The following is an 18393-nucleotide window of genomic DNA, read 5'->3' on the forward strand; positions in this document are numbered from 1 at the left end:
GGCTGGTGCTCACCACCTCTAGTCAGGGATTGTGGATTTAATGCAGGGCTAGTCACCATACAGCAGAACCCCAAATCAGGAAATTTATTTCCACCAGATTATGCAGTGACAACAAAAAAGCAGGCTATTTTGAAAATCAAAAATTCGATTTTAGTGAATTCGAAGTATGACAATTGAAGATTTGTCATTTGGACCTTTGAGGGCAGAAAACAGAGTTCCACTTATCAACATTCAACGTATTTTTTTTAAATATATATTTTTTATATTACTGTTGCTACATAGTGGTAATAACTATGCATTTTGAAAACAGAAGAATTAAAAAGCTCTATACAAATTGCCAGAAACACGAGTCTAACACCTTTCCTGACAAATAGCCACCATCTTTACAGCAAGAGAAGACAGAGAATATGTATAACACAAATCCAGCAGTTTGAAAGCATGCTCAGTGTGGATGGATATTAATTTCAACATGAAAGTGAAGTCACAGAACAGATATGGATGTGCAGAATGGCATAAGCTTTGTGTTGAAACCTGTTCCAAATGAATCACTTCCAAAGAAGAGTAAATAGTTCCTTCATGCTCATTTAGTACTTGTCTTTCATCAGCAGGTACAGTTAGTCTTGTGAAACAGTCACATTCATTTCACAGTGTTAAGCAAGCCAGACTCATACTGCAAATGGCCAGGAAGGCAAACCCAGACAACAATAGTGTTCAGATTGTTTTGGAATCAAGAACTAAAGACTTTGATCTTAGCATTCGCAGTATTTATAGCTGAAAATCTTACCTAAGCTTTGTGACTCAAGTTTCTTCACTCTTACATCTGTCTACTGGAAATTTTGTGTGACACTTACATAAACTGGGAGCACCACCAGCTGGAAATGATTCTTATGCAGAGCTTTTCAGATGCCTTCTGGCACAGAGAAGTGTTATTTCTTTCTTCTACCAGCTCTCAACCTGTTGAACAACCTACACAGTGATTCAAAGATTTAATTGTAACTATATACACAGCAGACTAAGTCTAAGAAACAGAGGGTAAACATTTTTATTTAATAGTTTATATCATTTATCCAGATTAGCAATGTTATATCTCTGTACTTACCTGAAATCAGATTTTGGTTATTTTTCCTTTCTAAGTTTGTTTTAACTGCAGAAATCATTCACTAATAAACCCATGAAGACACCACCAGTATTATAAAATAAAACACACATCTGAGTATCCAAACACCACTTTACATTTCTATATCTTAAAGAATAGCTTTGTTTGAAACACTTAAGAGAATTCAAAAATGTTTGCTATCAAAGAAGAAAAGCATTTACATCATTACTTCCAAATGTATATATCTGACATGGATAAAGATCTCTGTATTAAGAAAGTTGTAATTTTCTATTCTTCTTTATGAGATTAGACTTCTTTATGCTCAATCATTTTCTGCCTTTTTGCCAACACAGCTGGCTATACAGTCCCTAAACACTTGTATATTGTAATAATTTAATTGTTCTTATAATAATTCCGTAGACCATGTCAGCAGCACGTGGGCTTTATGATTATCACCAACCTCCCAAGGAAAATACCAAGCAGCTCCCCCAGCCATCCAGTTTAAAAATCTGCTAACAGAACCTTCCTGAATTATCTGACCAGTTAAATAACTTGTTAGTACAAAAACTAAGACATCTCCAAAACATTGTCAAATTTAAGAAATGTTTAGTCATTTATCACCCAAGGGGAAGTATTTCCACTGCTATCCTCAGGGTGAGGAGCAGCCGATAGTCTGCAAAAGGCCCTAATGCGTTCGTAGGCAATCAGGTGCACTGACTTTACGCATTTTTCAGCAAAAAACTTGTGCTTTCAGCAGGTGTTGCATTAAACTTTGCTAGAAAATTGCACACCAGACTCAGCAGAGCTCTGAAGCATGTTCCTAATGTCTATGTCAGCAGAACATAGAAATGTGCTTACATATTTTGTTGAATCAAAATCTAAATCCTCTGTTTTCTGCCCAGAGCTGGTTTGCTGTAGTTAGCTGAGGAGCAGCTTCACCTATATTGCTCTGCTAGTGCCTCTCAACCTGCACTTCAGGAAATCACTTCTGAAGGAAAGGGAATTTCTTTTTTGGTGCTCCTCCTTTTTATTTTGTTAAATCATCTGAGAATACAGAGACAACATTGTTACAGATTGGTTGGGAGGATGACAGCTCCACCAGAAACTTTCAAATAACTCTTTCCGTGTAATCCACCAAGCAGATAAACAGTTGTAGATTTTGGTACACTGTCTTGACATGTTTGTTTTATTAAGCCGAATAAAGACAGTCTTATATGTTGAGCATATTGCAGCTCAAAGCTGCTGGTATCATAGGGATGAGGTCTGTTTTAGGTGGTCTGTTTGAAATTTCTAAGAATTACCAGGACAGTTTTCATATAGCTTATAATAAAATATTTATGCTACTTTAATGAAACCAAAAGACTCCAGGACCATGCTTGAAATGTTATCACATTTAAAATGTTCAACTAGTTTTTCGGGGGGATATTTTCTCATTAATCCAATTTACATAGTTTGTCACTCGTGTATACACTCCAGGTTTGTTGACTCTGCCACAGCCATCTCCCCAGCTGATAACTCCATAAAGGTAAGAGATTTCATTTTTCTCACAGGCCAAAGGTCCGCCAGAATCTCCCTGTGTTAAAAGTAACAAAAGATGAAATAATTTGACAGAAAAGAGTTGGAAAAAAGATTATTTGGGGAAAGTTCCAAACTGAAAACGTTTGCATGTGAGGGTTAGATTTTAAAAATGAATATGGAAGCACTTATCTGCTGAAGTTTCGTTGTAGAAAACTATTTTTTTTTAAATTATACCTCTAATATAATGTCTTTTTTTTTAATTTCACATTAAAAAGAAATATCAAAATATCAGATTTTGTTTGAAAGATTTTCTGAAATTCTTCTGGATTCAGACATCTACTGAAGAGCATGAATAATTGGGGTCCCTTTCAGTAGGAGTAAGCAAGTCTTTAAGCTTTACACTACATTGCACTATAGGCTCCGCACAGATTACATAGGCCATAGAAGGTCTGGAGAGTTTCTCAAGACAGTTTATTGCAGCCATCAGAGATCGTTGCACACATACACATTTTTCCACATGACTGCACAATGCTATAATTTTGTGGTGTACACCCAGTTTTGTATCTATTGAATTTAATGCTACTGAGCATTACCTTGTCATTAAAGCCATAAACTGAAAATAAGGTCAAACTAGTATTTGATGACACACTACAGCAAGCATGAATTGGGAACACTTCTACTTATTTAAAACCTTGCAAATATTCAGGGAAGGGGGGGGCTTTTATTATTATTGTTCCTCTGAGAGTGGCTTCCTACAGAAACAGAAATGTTTGGAATGAAACCAAAATTCATGACTGGTGAAAGGAGCCACATCTCAGATATTTGGGACTAAGGATAAATCATTTTTTTCCTGTTTAAAAAGAAAATCCTTGAGATTTGCTTTCTAAACAGGAATGCTTTTGAGACCAAAGTAGGTAGGAAAATTGTATTGCCTTCCTATTAGGAGATTTCTCTGAGAAATCAGGGACATCAAATGAAATTCTCTATCTGAAATTAATTTACTTCTCAGAAACTTGCATGTGTCTCCACAACTTATCTCACTGATTGCAATTTCAGTACCCGTGCACTGATTAAAAAAATATAAAGTTTCCAAGAAAATAGCAGAACACATTGTCTACTTGACTTTTCTTGGTCTTTAAATATTTTTATACATTACAGATGGTTTATAGATAATTTCATGAGCGTATGTTAAGAAAACTCAGAGGTCAGCTACATTTGTTGTGACATTAAGAGGTCTGCACTGTTTTTCCTTAGACCACATTACAAGTTGGCTAACAGGGAAAAAATGATTTGTTGATTCACTAATAATGATTTCATGCTTAAAAAAACTCTCATCTCTCACCACAACAATTCTGAAACCTTATTCAGAGCCACAGTGTGTCATAACTCAAAAAGAACACGAAGTAGTCTGAATCTGAGATCCTTCCGTGAAGGATTGAAGTCATGAAACAGTTTCCATTGGACGGATATCCTACACCATTAAAACCCTTCCACTATAATAACCTCAGGGCATACCTCCTCCAAACTCCACCACTGCTCCCACCTCCTACCCAAGTATCCTTGTTTCATTCAAGCAAGAGGGTTGGGGATTTGGCTTGCCAGTGCATACCTGCCAGCATACCTGCCAACACAGTGCCATCCCTCAGCCAGGAGCTGAAGCACCTCCTCTCCTGTGTATAACCACTAGCTTTTATGAAGGTAGGAGGAATGTAATACCCTGAAAGTATTTTTCCCCCTCTGTAGAACTTGACATTGAATGGGTTAAAAAATTAATGTGGGAGCAAACAGTGCAGTCACATAAATATCTTTTCTTTAGGAACCTTTTTTTTTTTTTTTTTAGGAACCTTCCTTTTCTTTAGGAACACTGTAATGTCAAAAGCAAGCACTGTAACACTGCAACATTTCTTCCAATAATATACATTTATATTCTTCGCTTGGAGATGACTCACAACATTACCTGACAAGCATCAGATTTGCTGTCAAAGTAGCCAGCACAGAACATATTTTCACTTATTTCTGTTCCATATATTTCAGGGCTCTTGCACTTCTCCTCAGAAATAATTGGAATCAGTGTTTCTTGCAGGACATCCGAGTAACCAGAAATATCTTTAAAAAAATCCCAAACAGGGAAAAAAAAAAAAGTATTTTTTATAAAATGTGAAGAGCATAACATGGAAACACAATGCAAGATACAACGTATAAACACATTTAGCACATCTCAGTTGTGAACCTGTTTAAATATAATAATTATTCTAGTGATCAGATCACTTTCTGCTTCTACAGTCAGGTTCCCTGCCCTTTAAAACAGCAGTATTTCAAGTCCAGACGTTAACCCACTTTGGGTTCTCTCATTTCTTAGAGACATGGGAACATTTCCCCAGCACTCCTCTTTCCAGGTGTGATATTAAATCATAAATTTTCCAAGGCTCCATTACCTCTTTTTGCCATTAACTTGCAGAGTTAGATCAGGATGACATTTGCTCATTCTGTCTTTTACCAAAACGAGGCAGCCAGCTCCCTCATCCTTCTCATCTATCTGCATAGGTCTCTGCTATCTCCGCATCAAGGCAGCATGGCCAAGATTTATGATTCTGAAATTCCTTATCTCGAAGGATGGGAGAGAAGCAGTATTTCCTTTTGCTCACCTTTTTTAAATTATACGTAAGCATTTCTTAGCCTAAAGTCCCTCTGGCCCTCTCTAGTAGATGTTTCCAAAGTTTTCTGCCTGGTGAAGGCAAAGACCTCCTCCATCACAGACTAGTAAGTTGAATGTGTTTGCTTTGCAGTCTTTGATATCTACCTTGAGAAACCAGAAGCAGGATTCACTTGACAGTTGCTGGCCCCTACAGCTAAGCTCATTGCTCCAGGTTCCCTCATGGTCCATGGAGACCTAACTAGAGAACAACTTTTCTCATCCTAAATAGATACAAATGTTTGGTCATGGGAACCAAGTTCCAAATTCCAGGGACTACAAAGGAAGTTCAGAATGACTATCTCAGATGTTAACGCTGCAAATGTCTAAAGGCAGGTAAAATGAATCCCACCAGAAGTCCCTTGGAAAATATTTTACAAAACTGTCAGCCGTGTAACATATCCTTGAGCGTTATATTTAGTTATCATCAGGGTTTTCCACAGGTACCAACTCTGTCATTTTACTCACTCTCGTGCCTGTGTCCCCATCCAGAAATCTGACATTTGAACTGTTCGGGGAAAACGGTGTCACTTTCCGGCAGGCAGATGGGCTGAACAAACTGAGACTTGACAGCACAACGCTGGCCATTCTTCTTCAGCTTAATCAAAGCTGCAGAACAGAAAATACATCAGGAATAAAGTGACTGTTCCCATTCTTTAATGGGATTGGCAGCAATGGGTCTCAGATACAACTTTAATTATCCCCTAAGCCTCTCTTAATTAAGATATTTCAATCAAAGACAGACAGACTCATCTCAACAGCACCTGATTTCACACTAAATTGAAGGCTGAAATATTCAGCTACTCCCCTTGTGGGAATATTTATTTTATGCTGCACTCACTGAGCAGATTTTGCTCCACTGCCTTTGTAGAGAAGGGGGAAGATAGAAAATACATGTATCTCCTCCCACCCTGAAGTTAAATAACAGTGACATATCCACAATTTTCAGCTGAAATAAGTGGGATGTGCAAGTGCTCGCTGCTTCTGCAAGTCTGGCCACCTGCCTCATTCCAATTTGATTTAAATAATTAATTACTGCAAGAGCCAGTGTATTTCTGTATTTCATGTTCCTTGTTATCACTGAGTTCAGCAAAATTCAAGTTCTCGAAAATCAAGGAAAAGAAAATTAAGCTATTTCAAAACCAAGCTTCTGAAAGCTATCAAGAGTTACACAGCCTACACAACCTTTACTCTCCCCTCACGAGGCTGAAAACAGTGTAAATGTGGAGCTGTGCAGCATCGTGAACTCGGTAGTGAACAGGGATGTCAAAATAATCAGAAACTTCACTTCCCCTGTAGTGAACCTCCCGTGCTTAGCTGTAGGAAAAGCGAGGGGATGTTGTGTTGGTATAACATGGGCAGAGTGCTGGGTTTGGGCACACCACTCAGAGGACAGAGCTGAGGTCCTGTGGCTACACCTATTTAAACTTCCTATCATGGCTTTCAGAACGTGCAGGTTTTCTGAGCACAGCTGTGTGGAAAGCAAGAGATCCCGCTGAATAATCTTATTTCTCTTCTGACTACATTTCTGGCTTTGGTGGAATGTGTAAGCAGTATCTCACAGGTTGAGAAGCCCACACAAACCACTCCAACGCTCAGCAGCTTGCTCTTCCTCACCTGCCTCCTCTCCCCCACCAACTCTGCCTGTTTCTGATTCCCCCATACTTCCCAAAAAACACTTCTGCTTGTTTCCTTCTGAAAAGCAGTTTCAGCACCAAATAAATCTTCTGCTGCATCAGGAAAAAAAAAATCACTGACAGGGCAGAACGTGCCCACGCATCTTTGCCCCCCGTTTCTGCCTGCTTGTTTGTTTGCTTGCAGTGGGGCATGTCTTAGGAACTCCATCTGCAGCCAACCCTAAATTTGGACACTGTGCGTGTAAGTCATGCCAAATTTCAGAGCAATCTAAAAAGTCAGGAGATCCCAAAGTACAAACTGTGATTTATACCAGGATATTTCAGAGCAGAGCAATACCCCAAATCAAGTTCATTTCTTGGTATGCTCTGACAGAGTTCCCACCAATGTAGGACCTGAATGGTTTTTGCTACATAGTGAAAAATGTTCATCATCTGGGAGCAAAAAAGCCAGTACATTCCTGACCTAAGATATCCCTGCTGCCAGACGATTAAATAGTTTCATAGACAAAGTGCTCACACAGCTTGATACCACAGGGAGACATGCCAGCTTCCGTAACAGCAGATCAGAAAATAAGAAGCAAGTTTCTCCTCTATTGTCATTCTGGCTAATATTATAAGGTCAGTCAGAAGGGCATTTAACTTTTGACTGATAAGACAGCTGATATTTAAATCTATCTCCTTAGTGTAAAAAATGATTCTTAGTAACAGATTTTTTGGAGCAGATGGGGCTATTATATTCATCTAGTCAGATGCTCTATACAATACAGACAATAAAATTTTACCAAGTAATTCCTGCTTCAAGCCCACAGTTTCGGGTTTGGTTGAAAAAAATGCCTAATCGCATGAAGACTTGAAGTGATGATGAATCTGCCACACATCTAGGTAAATTGCTCCAAAGGGTAATTATCATAATTATTGAAAATTTGCAATTTATTTCTCATCTGAATTTGTCTAGCTTTCAGTTGCTGTTATAACTCTGGTAGAACTAAGAACCCTCTGTTCTCAGAAGCCTCTCCTAACATCTGTGATCCTTCCACTATGAAGGCAGCTTTCAACAGATCAGCTAAGGCTGAAACTAAGTCAGCTAAACAGGAAATAAAACTGTAAGAACAAAAATACTTACCAATATCATGTTCAGTAGGGCTGAACACAGAATACTGAGGATGCAAGACGTATTTCTCTATTTCAAATGTTTGTGTTACATCAGTTGTTGTATTAAATATATGCTGACCCAGAACTACTGTAATAGTGGATTTTAGAGGACTGTAGTACAAAAGAGAGAACAAGCAATTCTGTGATTAGAAGGACAAATAAAAACCCATTTCCAATGGCTGTGTGAGCCATGAACTGTTAATAAACTGAGATCCCCACCATGCCCGTTATTTACCCTCTCATTATGCCTTGATCTGTCTGTCACGCAGGCTTCTTACCTACTGTGGGCCAGGAAAAAGATGACTAATGTCACAGGGAGTCCCGTGCTCTGTGGGTCCTAATTAACCTCATTAAAGGCTGTTGCTCTTTGACAGAAGGAAAAGACAAGCCACATGCACTGCTGCCCAACTGTTGTCTGGCCACAAGCATCTTCAGGGTCTGCAACCACTTCTAGTTATATGAACTTAACTGGGTCAACCTTGACCAGACTTTACCAATGAGTACCAAAATAATTGAGGACCAAAGAACAAGTCAGAGGCGGATATCTCATTTCTCTGGGTAATTAAACTCTTAAAAATATTATAGGTATAGATCAAGATTTTAGAGGTGTTGGCAAACTGACAATTCAGGAGCATCTGCGCAGCTTCCACCTAATAACTATCACCACTTCTGTTCTGAGATTAGATTGATCCATGTTTAATCTGTCATCTAGAATCAAAAGCAATCTGATGGAGGAAGGTCCAAAAGCAGAGTGATCTAATGGGAAAAAACACACTCAGAGAATATAGGTTTTGTAATTCACACTGTCTTACTGATTGTTTACCACAGTCTTCCCATGTCCAGTGTCCTATGCCAGAGAACTAATAAGAACCAGTACAAAAGTTGTGAAGAATGGGAAAACTGTGAAAAATCAAGAAGTGTTTGGAAAGACAATAAATTCTCTAGCTTTGAAAGCAATTGAACTCAAATTTCACTCATGCTTTAAAAGCAGTTTAATTTGCACATGCATGAGTCTACAATGAATTAAGCTGGTGTCTTCAACATGGGGAACTCAGATTTTTTGTTATCCAGTGCAGAAGTGGAAAATATCTATCATGCACAGATCCAGTATAAAAGCACTGCAGATCCTTCTCCAGTACTGAGCACAAAGCATTCATCAACAGCTAGGGGAGAGAGATTCTGACTAATTGCAGTGCAGAGAGCAGGCAGCTACCCTGCAATAATTACTATGAGTATGGTTAATGAAGCTTAAAGTTTGGGATTTGTTTAGTTGTGTGTTTGTTTTTGTGTTGTTTTTTTTTTTTCATCTGGAAGACAAGAAAATGATAAAAAAAAAATGCTTCAACCAGTATGTAAGGCCAGGATTTTCTCAGTGTTCTTGCAGTAGTAAACCAATCCCTTTGAAAATCAGATCTGGGGCATGTAAAACAGAGTGGAAGTTTGCTTCCCAGGACAGTATTTAGAAAAGATTTTAAAAGCACTAAATGGTTCCACTGTGACTTACAGGTGATTTATTCAGGAAAAGAAATAAAAAGTGAGAGGGTACAGAAAAGGGAAAAAATAAAAAAGCTAGCTAGCTGCATAAGTATCTATTGTCGCCTAGTGGAAAACAGTTGAAATTGTGGCTAACTTAGAGGTACTAAACATACGGAAGAGTGCAAATTACAATGCAGCAATTATGGAAAATCTGTATGTACCAAACCACCAGCTGGAAGTGGGTGGAAATGTCCTGAATAGCTGCCAAAGTTAGTAGCTATTTCACAACATTTGAAAAACAAATGCGTTGTGGATCGAGCTCCAAATGCTTCAGTACAGCATTCACAATGGTATTATTAGCTCTACAAGCTATCAGTGCATGTATTCTGGCACGAGGTTTTCTGTTTCTCTTGGCTTCTTTACTATGCAAAGGAACAATGGGCATGAAATGATGTAATATTTTTACCATCAATGTGATCAAACCAAAATCAGGAAAAGTGTTCAGCATTTGTGGAAAATTAAATATTTAGAATAAAGTAAGACCATCCTATAGTCAATATTTTCCCCGGTGCCCTGCAGCTGGAGGGGAAAAAAAAAAAAAAAAACCACAACCAATTCACCCCTCAAGGAAATATGCTTCAAAAATTTAACAGCAGTTCAGTTCTTCCCTTTGGATTTTTGTAAAGCTCAGCCTACTCTATTTGTGTCAAACACTAATTTATTGCCTTTAATAAATCATTACTTGGCTGTTTCAGCCTTTTTGAACAAAACACAATAATGAGCGTAGTCATCTCTCTTACACCTCAAAGCAGGCATAAACTTGCAAAAAGGTAACTGAGAAGAGAAATTACTCCTATCCCCCTGCAAATAACTGCATGTGCAAGCTCCATTCCTTGTCCTCCCGTCCTTACACTCAGGGCTACCTTGTTACTTAAGTCAGGTCATTTAGCATCTTTGAGACTCTGTAGGGAACCAGATATGGGCCTGTGGGACAAAAGGACTCCATGCTATTTGTTAGTTTATGGACTGCACTCAAATTACCAGCAAATCCCTGTGAAATATTTGCCTTTTGTAATCTCATTTTCTTTCTCACCTGTTTCAATGCAAGTTTGTCATGATACACAAGCACACAGTGACAATGAGGAGGAGAAGACCTACTGTCACACTGTCACACTAATGGGGTGTGAGTTTACCTGTTAGCAAAGCAGTGTGCTGCTGACACAACCCAGCATGTCTGAATAAGGGTTCCACCACAGAAGCTCCCTCCAATATATATTGCTGCTGTCCAGGGATGAGATCCAGGCAAAGATGAAGATCCCCCAATAATCCTAGGTCTTACAAAACTTCTTTTTTTGTGTCTTCTTCCACATGGTCTTCTGGCAACTGCAAAAGTATCAATCTGGTCTGGAACTGGTGGCCTCCTTTCCCTGCTTTCTAAGATATAAAGGGAAATGGCATCAGACTAAATCTTGTGATTTCTAAGGACTAGAACTTTTAAAGGAGTTTAATTATCATTAAATGTTCACATACAAATGAATCTCATTCAGTTCCTCAGGAAAGCTGCAAGACTGAATGCTATGCCTATTCCCAATGGTCTGGCTACACATGTACTAGTGTAAATTAACTGTGCCTTGAAAAATTCCTGGACGCTGTTTCATTTACCAGTACAGATATAACCTTTAGTGATGGAAGAGGCCCAACACAATGCATAATACATCGCATCATCGCGTTCAGATTCTGGAGCTTTGCCACTGCCATTCTAACAGCAAGGACTAGTATGCTTGTATTAATGTCATCAATCAAATGTATTGGAACCATAAATGGAGAATAAAAGAACCATTTTATAAATTGACTTCAGATTAAATCTCTGTTCTAAAGGTCAGCTTGAACATTAGCAAGAATTTAATATAGCTTTAATATTAACAACTGTTTAATTTAGAGGAGAAACAGAATTTTTAGTTTTCAGAATTACTGTGTCATATGTCTTCAAGATCCAGTCCTCTATTTGCTCAGAGGCTCATTCACCTCTCTGAGCCTGCTTCACATTTGCAACAAAGCATCATTTATTTCTGATGTCTTGCATGTTCTAGCAGAAATTCTGTTCATATCAGGATGATTGCAGAGGAAAGCAGTAGTGTGACACTGCTTATACACACTATTGTAGGGCAAAAATCACAGATTGTATCACGACTCCAAAAAATGCAAAATAAACTTGTTGTTTTCATTGGATTTACTGCAAACAGTAAAATATTCTATACTCCTTGGAACAGTAGGACATTCAAAATTATATAATGAAAGCTTGTTCTAGTATCAATAACTCTTTCTTCATTAATTCATAACATGGATTTTAAGAGAACTTCTACATACCACAAGATGGAATTCTACAATACTCCCAAGACAAACTGTTGTCCTTCATGATGTAACACCATGGCTTCTCATCTTCATCTGGATTTCTAATTAATTAGGGGGAGAACAAATTGCAAGCATTAACCAGTGTTGTTCCAAGCTGCGTGGACATTTTCTGCATTTTCCTCTTGCACCATGCAGAGGACAGGACTCTTGGGTTTGAGCCATCTAACAAAGTGCTGAAGCACCTGCTAACTCTTAAATGGGTTAGTAGCCTTTCAGTAGAGTTCTTTATGCTTAAAGCTAGTAAAAAATAAAGCTCTTTAGGAACTAAAATACAGCCACATGACTAAACATCTGTAGAATTTGCCTACAAGTATTCAGATGCATGAGCATGTTCACTTGGTTTAAATACAGCCCACACTGAAGTGCTTCAACAGATACCAGCGCAGCTATTTTCAGGACTAAGTCCCATGGGAGAGATTCCTTTTTTTAGATGAATTTTTTAAGCAAGGAAATTCCACCACAGGTAGATTCATAGAAAATCCATAACAAGAATAGCTAGCAAAAACGAATTTGAGATGCTCAAGTTCACATTCCCTGGAGAGAGTCTGAGGAAATGAAAGACTACCTCGAGAAAATACTATGCTCCTCAGAAAGAAAGGGGGAGGGGTGGGAGAGAGATATCACAGTCAATTTAGTCCTTTTTTATTCTGATGTTAAAAAGATTTGGGGTAGATTCCACTAGGATTTCTCCATAGTACCATATAATTGTCTTTATCAATGATCAATGTTACTTAAGTAACCAGAAATTTGCCCAGTTTACTCCTCCAAGAATGTAGTGAAACTTTGAAGACCCAGAAAGATCTTTAGTAGGCCAAGAAAAATAGACAAGATAATTCAGGGCTCTGGATAAATCATAATTCTAATTTCAGTTGGATTTATCAAAAGCATTATGTATTATTTTAAGGTTCTTCAATATTTTTTTCTTTTTAACCTGACTGCTATTCAAAAAAAGATTAAAGCACTTTCAAATTTTCAGAACTGAAGAAGCAACACAGGTTGAGTCATCTTCCGCCAACAATGTTTCTAAATTAGACTATTTGAAGAAGAAGATATCTGCAGGATTATATAGTGCAGCAGAGATATCCCAAGAAATTATAACAAGCTGACAAAAAAAAGTGAAAAGCTTTTTTCTCAGCTCTACAGAACATGAACACATCAGCTCCTACACCATTTTATTCTTTGCATTTCAAACCTGCAAGTGAATATTGTGCTTAAATGATGTAAATTTGAAGGGATCGAGATTTATCAAAGCACAAAATAAATGCTGAATAAATTGCCATGATGTGCTAGGACACCAAAAATCTCATACTTAAGAACTTGAATCAGGATCAAGCCTTGGAAAGCAAGCCAATTTGGATTAAGGGAGGGTTTAGGAACTGGTTATTAATTTGTTTTAGATAGAGAAGAAGAGATACTTTGAGCGTGCATACATGCTTTTTATCACCAAACAAATCAGGAAGTGCAGTGCATTCCAATCTTCCTGAAATACTTGTCTAACTTCCATTCAAAAAATTAATTAAAAGAAAAACAAAATCCTAGAAATCAACCAGCAATTTATGGCTATGCATCTAAAGTTTGGTGTTTCTTCCTTTTGCTCAGCTCCAGAATTGTGTCTAAACTGAAACATTTATTTTATTTATGGATAGCCATTGATCTCATGAAGAAATCAGAGACAGGGGAACATAACATGACTGAGGAGAAAGCCTATATACTACAAATATTTTCATTATAAATGAACAGAAAACTTGAGCAGAAATGTAGTTTATTGTACATATGGTTCAATCAAAATTGAAATGCCAAAATTTTACTTTGCAGTAATTTCATTTTGGAAGAAATATAAGAAAGAATTTTGACATCCCATTTCAGCATTATTGAAGTACAGCAGCTTTGATTCTTTTCATTTTTAAATAACTTTTCACTCTTAAAAATGTTTTCCTTTATATTAAATATTTCACAATTTAAATATTTGAAATAAAGGTTAACCATTTCAGTTTGAACAGTGCATTTTTATCTCCTTTTGGATAATCATTTATGAACAATCTCAAAATTTTTGCACTATCGTTTGAATAATAGTCTCATAAAAAAAAAAAAAAGTCTCATTTGAAAACAAAAAAAATCCCAGGAGAAAAACAACCAGGATTTTCCAACATTAGATTGTGTCTAAGCTTCTCTTGACAGATCCAAGTTTTGATCTAGCCTATCTACCAGATCTTGCCTTCTGCAGGCTTACATCTCTTGTTTCAGCCTGCTAAGTCAGTCCAAGACAAGGTGCCATCTGCTCTGATATTCCTGCCCTTTCTCCCTTCCAAATATACTCCCACAATACATCCACCTTATGGTTTAGAAATACAGGGCAAATGAGAACCTTCCTCACCTGCAGTAAGAGAAGGGCCCCAAGCCTAGCTGTACTGCTTCCTCAACACCGTTGATATGAAGCTCTTGGTAGAGTAAGTCTGAATTCCAGGGCAAGCAGCTGTGTCCAGAAACAGTCATGTTGTTGATGCCTCTGTACCCTGTGCCATTGCCACGATAGCACACTTGGAAAGGAGCTGGCAAAGCATAGGAGACTGGTCAGGATTTGGTTCTAATTACCTGTTAAACACTTATTTCACATCTGAGGTCCTAGAGGAGAACCAGTGGGCCCAACCCTGTAGCGCCTTTCATCTTTCCCAGGAATTTGTTATATCAAATTAGGATTTTTACTCTTATTTTTAAAAAGCATTTAAAACTTCTGTGTAATAAGAGTAGTGAGTTAGCCTCGTTTTACGTGTGCACAAATAACTATTAAACAGGCAGAGAATTAGACCTAAAATTTTTGCTGTGTATGGAGGATTTTAGTCAGCAATCTGCAGTGAAGTCAGCAATATGGCTGGGATTCATCCTGTCTAATTTTAGACACGGCTGAGCTCATCACTGGAGATTCCCGTTTCAATTAAGAGAAACAAGCATTTCTAGCACCAAACTGATCTAGCTTGTTTGAGGCGACTTTTCTGAGATGTGATGAGTCTTGATATATGCCCTTGACTATGTTGACTGAATCTTCATTAAAAATAAAGGGAGCTTAAGTCAACCAGTTCAGAGAGAGACATCAGTGCTGTAAATTAGTGAAAACAATCCTGCCCTGCCAGAAAGTGCTTAAAAGTCTTGGTTTTGTAAAATACTTCCTTTTTGGCCTCATACATACCCATACATATATGTACCAAACCCATATATATTATACATATTTTTAGGTAGATACATATTGCAAAAATCAATTTTACAAAAACGAAACCAGCAGGTTGAATTTTCATATTCTAACCCCATTTCTTTGTCACCTGCACATGAGTTATTTCTTCAGATAGGTCTGACACATACTTATTCCATGACCCGTGTACTGAGCTGCCAAGATCTACCAACAGCACGTACCAGCATTATGGCTGAAAAGCATATGGGGATGTATTTGTATACAAATAGCTACACTGAGCAGAAAGTCTACACTTCAAAACATGGCTCAGAGTATCCCAAAGGAAATGCAAAACCATCCAATATACAAAGAGTATTAATTGTGACCAAGCCTGACAGGGTTTCTTATCCCAGCCATGCCAGTATGACTTATCCTTGACATCTGCAAGGCTAGTGGAAACTTCTTGCAAAATTATAAACATGCTGAAATATATAAGCATCACGATACTGCCTGAGTGTTGAAAAACACATTATGAGGATGATCAATCACACTGCACAGTGTGAACAACTACTGCCAAAGATCTGTTTATTTTGACCGAATAAGGTGACATGCGAACCGGGGCATGCAACCAGCACCGAAACAGTGAATTGCCGCAGCAAACTGCTGATGGCAATTATCCTTACAAGTTTTCAGTGTAGCAACAGACCTCAAAACCACAAGCAAGCATATGGCATAAATATGGGAGCTGGAGGTCAAGAAGTTTGGTGGAAGAATGTACATGAGTCAGCATAGAAATAGTTGGCAAAATCGTCTTTCTAGCTTGGCCTACCTAACAAAAGCACCTGAGATGGTGAGCCTACGTTTCCTCCTCCCACCCACCCCTTAAATCAAGCTCCCTTTATTTCAATAACAGGGGAATATTACATTCAATCAAACGAATATTTTAACAGCCATAATCTCAGAGCTCACAGGAAAGATTTTGTCTTCCATTTGTACTGTTAGCAATAGTACCCATTTCTTGGCAACCTGCCATTTATTTTCTGGGCAAGTTGCAAGTTAAGCTGCTTTGTTTGCCTGAAACAGTGTCACAAAAATACCACCATCATGCTGCATGCAAAATTCTTTCATTTATCCAAGGAAATGCCAGGTGCTGTTTTTATTTGTGGTGTATTTATTACATTCAGAAACGATTTAGAGTTGCTTGCTTTTATGAGGATGAAACGAGATTCTGCTTCAGTGCAGAACTGGGGCCATATTCTCCAAAACCAATGGTTTGGACATCTTGCAGATGGTGTTTACAAGTTGTGCTCAACCTTGTCAGGCTTAAAATCCAATGCATCTATGTTTCTGCATGTCTGCCAGTCATTGCTAAAGCTGCCAGAAAGTTATAACTGGAAGAATTTGGCCCCTTTCTAAATCATCCCTCATGTTTCCTCCTCTAAGAAGTTTGGATTACATATTGCACTTGTTGAGAGGCACAGTAATATCTCTCAGACACTTTTTCTTTGGTTTTGGTTTTCTAAAGGGTATTTTTGGCACAGGAGTAAAGTAACTCAATCTCACATCTTGTGGAGAAGCATCTGGGTTAACGGAGTTGTTGTTTCCTTGCATTACTGGCTTGCATTACCACCACAGCACCCCCATCACAGCTCATTATGTATCTAAGGCCACTAGGAAGTATTCACAAAGTTTAGTACATTTTATACCTATAATTCAGGAAAAACAGTTCTCAGAAATGTATTCTGGAATGAATGTAGTCTTATAGATCTTTGGCTTCTAATAGTCTTTTTAGAACTAGAACTGAAAAATCTCCTTTTGCCTCTGTCAGAAATGGTGTGTAGGTGGTCTGCTTTCAGCAGTTCTTAATGGATTGCTCTGACTGGGAGTTGTTCCTTCTGAATGCTTTATAGCTTCTGCAACTTCCCATAACTCTGAAATGTATTTATTTTCCTATGTGGAAGAAAGTAATGGAGGGCATAATATACGTATTTTTCTTGTTCATTCACTTCCCTGAAGTACTGCCAATCAGCCTTAGAGTAGAAGAGGCCTGAAGTTTCAGATGAAACTTCAGTTTGATGAAAACCTAGATCCAATTTACTCTGCAGACCCATACCACTATCATCACTGTTTCTTTTCAGGAAAAAGAAAATCATTAAAATTTTAAAATAATTTCCTCTTATATTTTGAAAATCCAAGAGGTTTAAATAACTCACATAAAACATTCTTATTGTGTTATTGTGGCATGTTTCATCAGCATGTCACACCAATTCATTGCTTTTTAATTTTCCAGTAAAAAGAAGTTTCGGGTCCTAAAATTAAAAGCAACCAAAAATAGCAGTTATCCAACCAGTTCTAACTGATAACTTCCTGAGAACATTTAACAAGACCTTTTTGTCACCAGACCTTGTATCAGGTTCTGTAGTTACACACCTGAATATTTTTGAGAGTTTCTTTTGGAAGCCTTTCTGTTGAAAACAATATAACTTTCAGATTTTTTCCCAAATATCTCATCAACAATTTTCTTAATGTTTTTGACCTTTGACTGTATTTTTCTTTCAGATATACCTATGTTGTTTCATTCTGTTAGTAATTTTTTTTTCCTATGGTGGTCCTGAACCTGGGGCAGGATAGCTTTAAGTAACCATTTCATTCAGTAATGCTTTATTCTATCCATGAGCAACCTATAATGCTTTTATCAAAGATAATGTTAGATGAGTTTCGTTCTATGTGAGCTCGTGGCAGGAAGGGAGAGAGGTAAGAGGACAAAAGTCCCCTCTCTGCTTTAACTTGCCCTTACAAGATGTCTTTTCCGGTGTCTTAAATATCAATTATCCAGACAGAAGAGATCTTTAGAAATCATAGAAAAGCAAAACCTTGGTAGAATTAGAACATCATCCATCCGGAGCTTTCCTGGAGCATATGCCCACTACTGTTTAAGAGTCTCAGGAAGCCCCAGAGCCAAATGCATGCTCCACTACCCCTGTGCTGGGCAGAGTGAGCGGTTTGGCACTCACTAGACAGCAAATTGTTTGCAAGACAGGGCATTCATACCTGTCTGAAAACTTTGCAGTGCATCTATCAATTTATATTTAAATGTCATGTTTCATCTATTAACAATGAAGATGAATAGCAATGAACGATGAAGTTTTATGCCTCAGCATAAATTTATTGCTTATACTGCCTCAGCATTGTTGCTTCCCAAGGAGTCCTTTACAGTCAAGTTTCATTTCAATATGAGCTCAGATTC

General features: G+C 37.8%; 1 protein-coding gene across 1 annotated transcript in view; it reads right to left on the reverse strand.

The window, feature by feature from the left end:
• Positions 1–127: 127 nt before the first annotated feature.
• HGFAC (HGF activator) overlaps positions 128–18393 on the reverse strand; it is a 43893-nt gene continuing 25627 nt past the window's right edge. Inside the window, exons 8-14 of the mRNA XM_083832751.1 lie at positions 14358–14532; positions 11939–12024; positions 10765–11005; positions 8067–8206; positions 5775–5915; positions 4572–4720; positions 128–2669 (exon numbers count right to left, since the gene is read on the reverse strand). Of these exons, the coding sequence (XP_083688877.1) occupies positions 2499–2669; positions 4572–4720; positions 5775–5915; positions 8067–8206; positions 10765–11005; positions 11939–12024; positions 14358–14532 (1103 nt within the window). The 3' untranslated portion in view covers positions 128–2498. The remainder of the gene's footprint in view (positions 2670–4571; positions 4721–5774; positions 5916–8066; positions 8207–10764; positions 11006–11938; positions 12025–14357; positions 14533–18393) is intronic.

Source organism: Anser anser, assembly GCF_964211835.1.
Source record: "Anser anser genome assembly, chromosome: 4".
Classification (NCBI taxonomy): Eukaryota; Metazoa; Chordata; class Aves; order Anseriformes; family Anatidae; genus Anser; species Anser anser.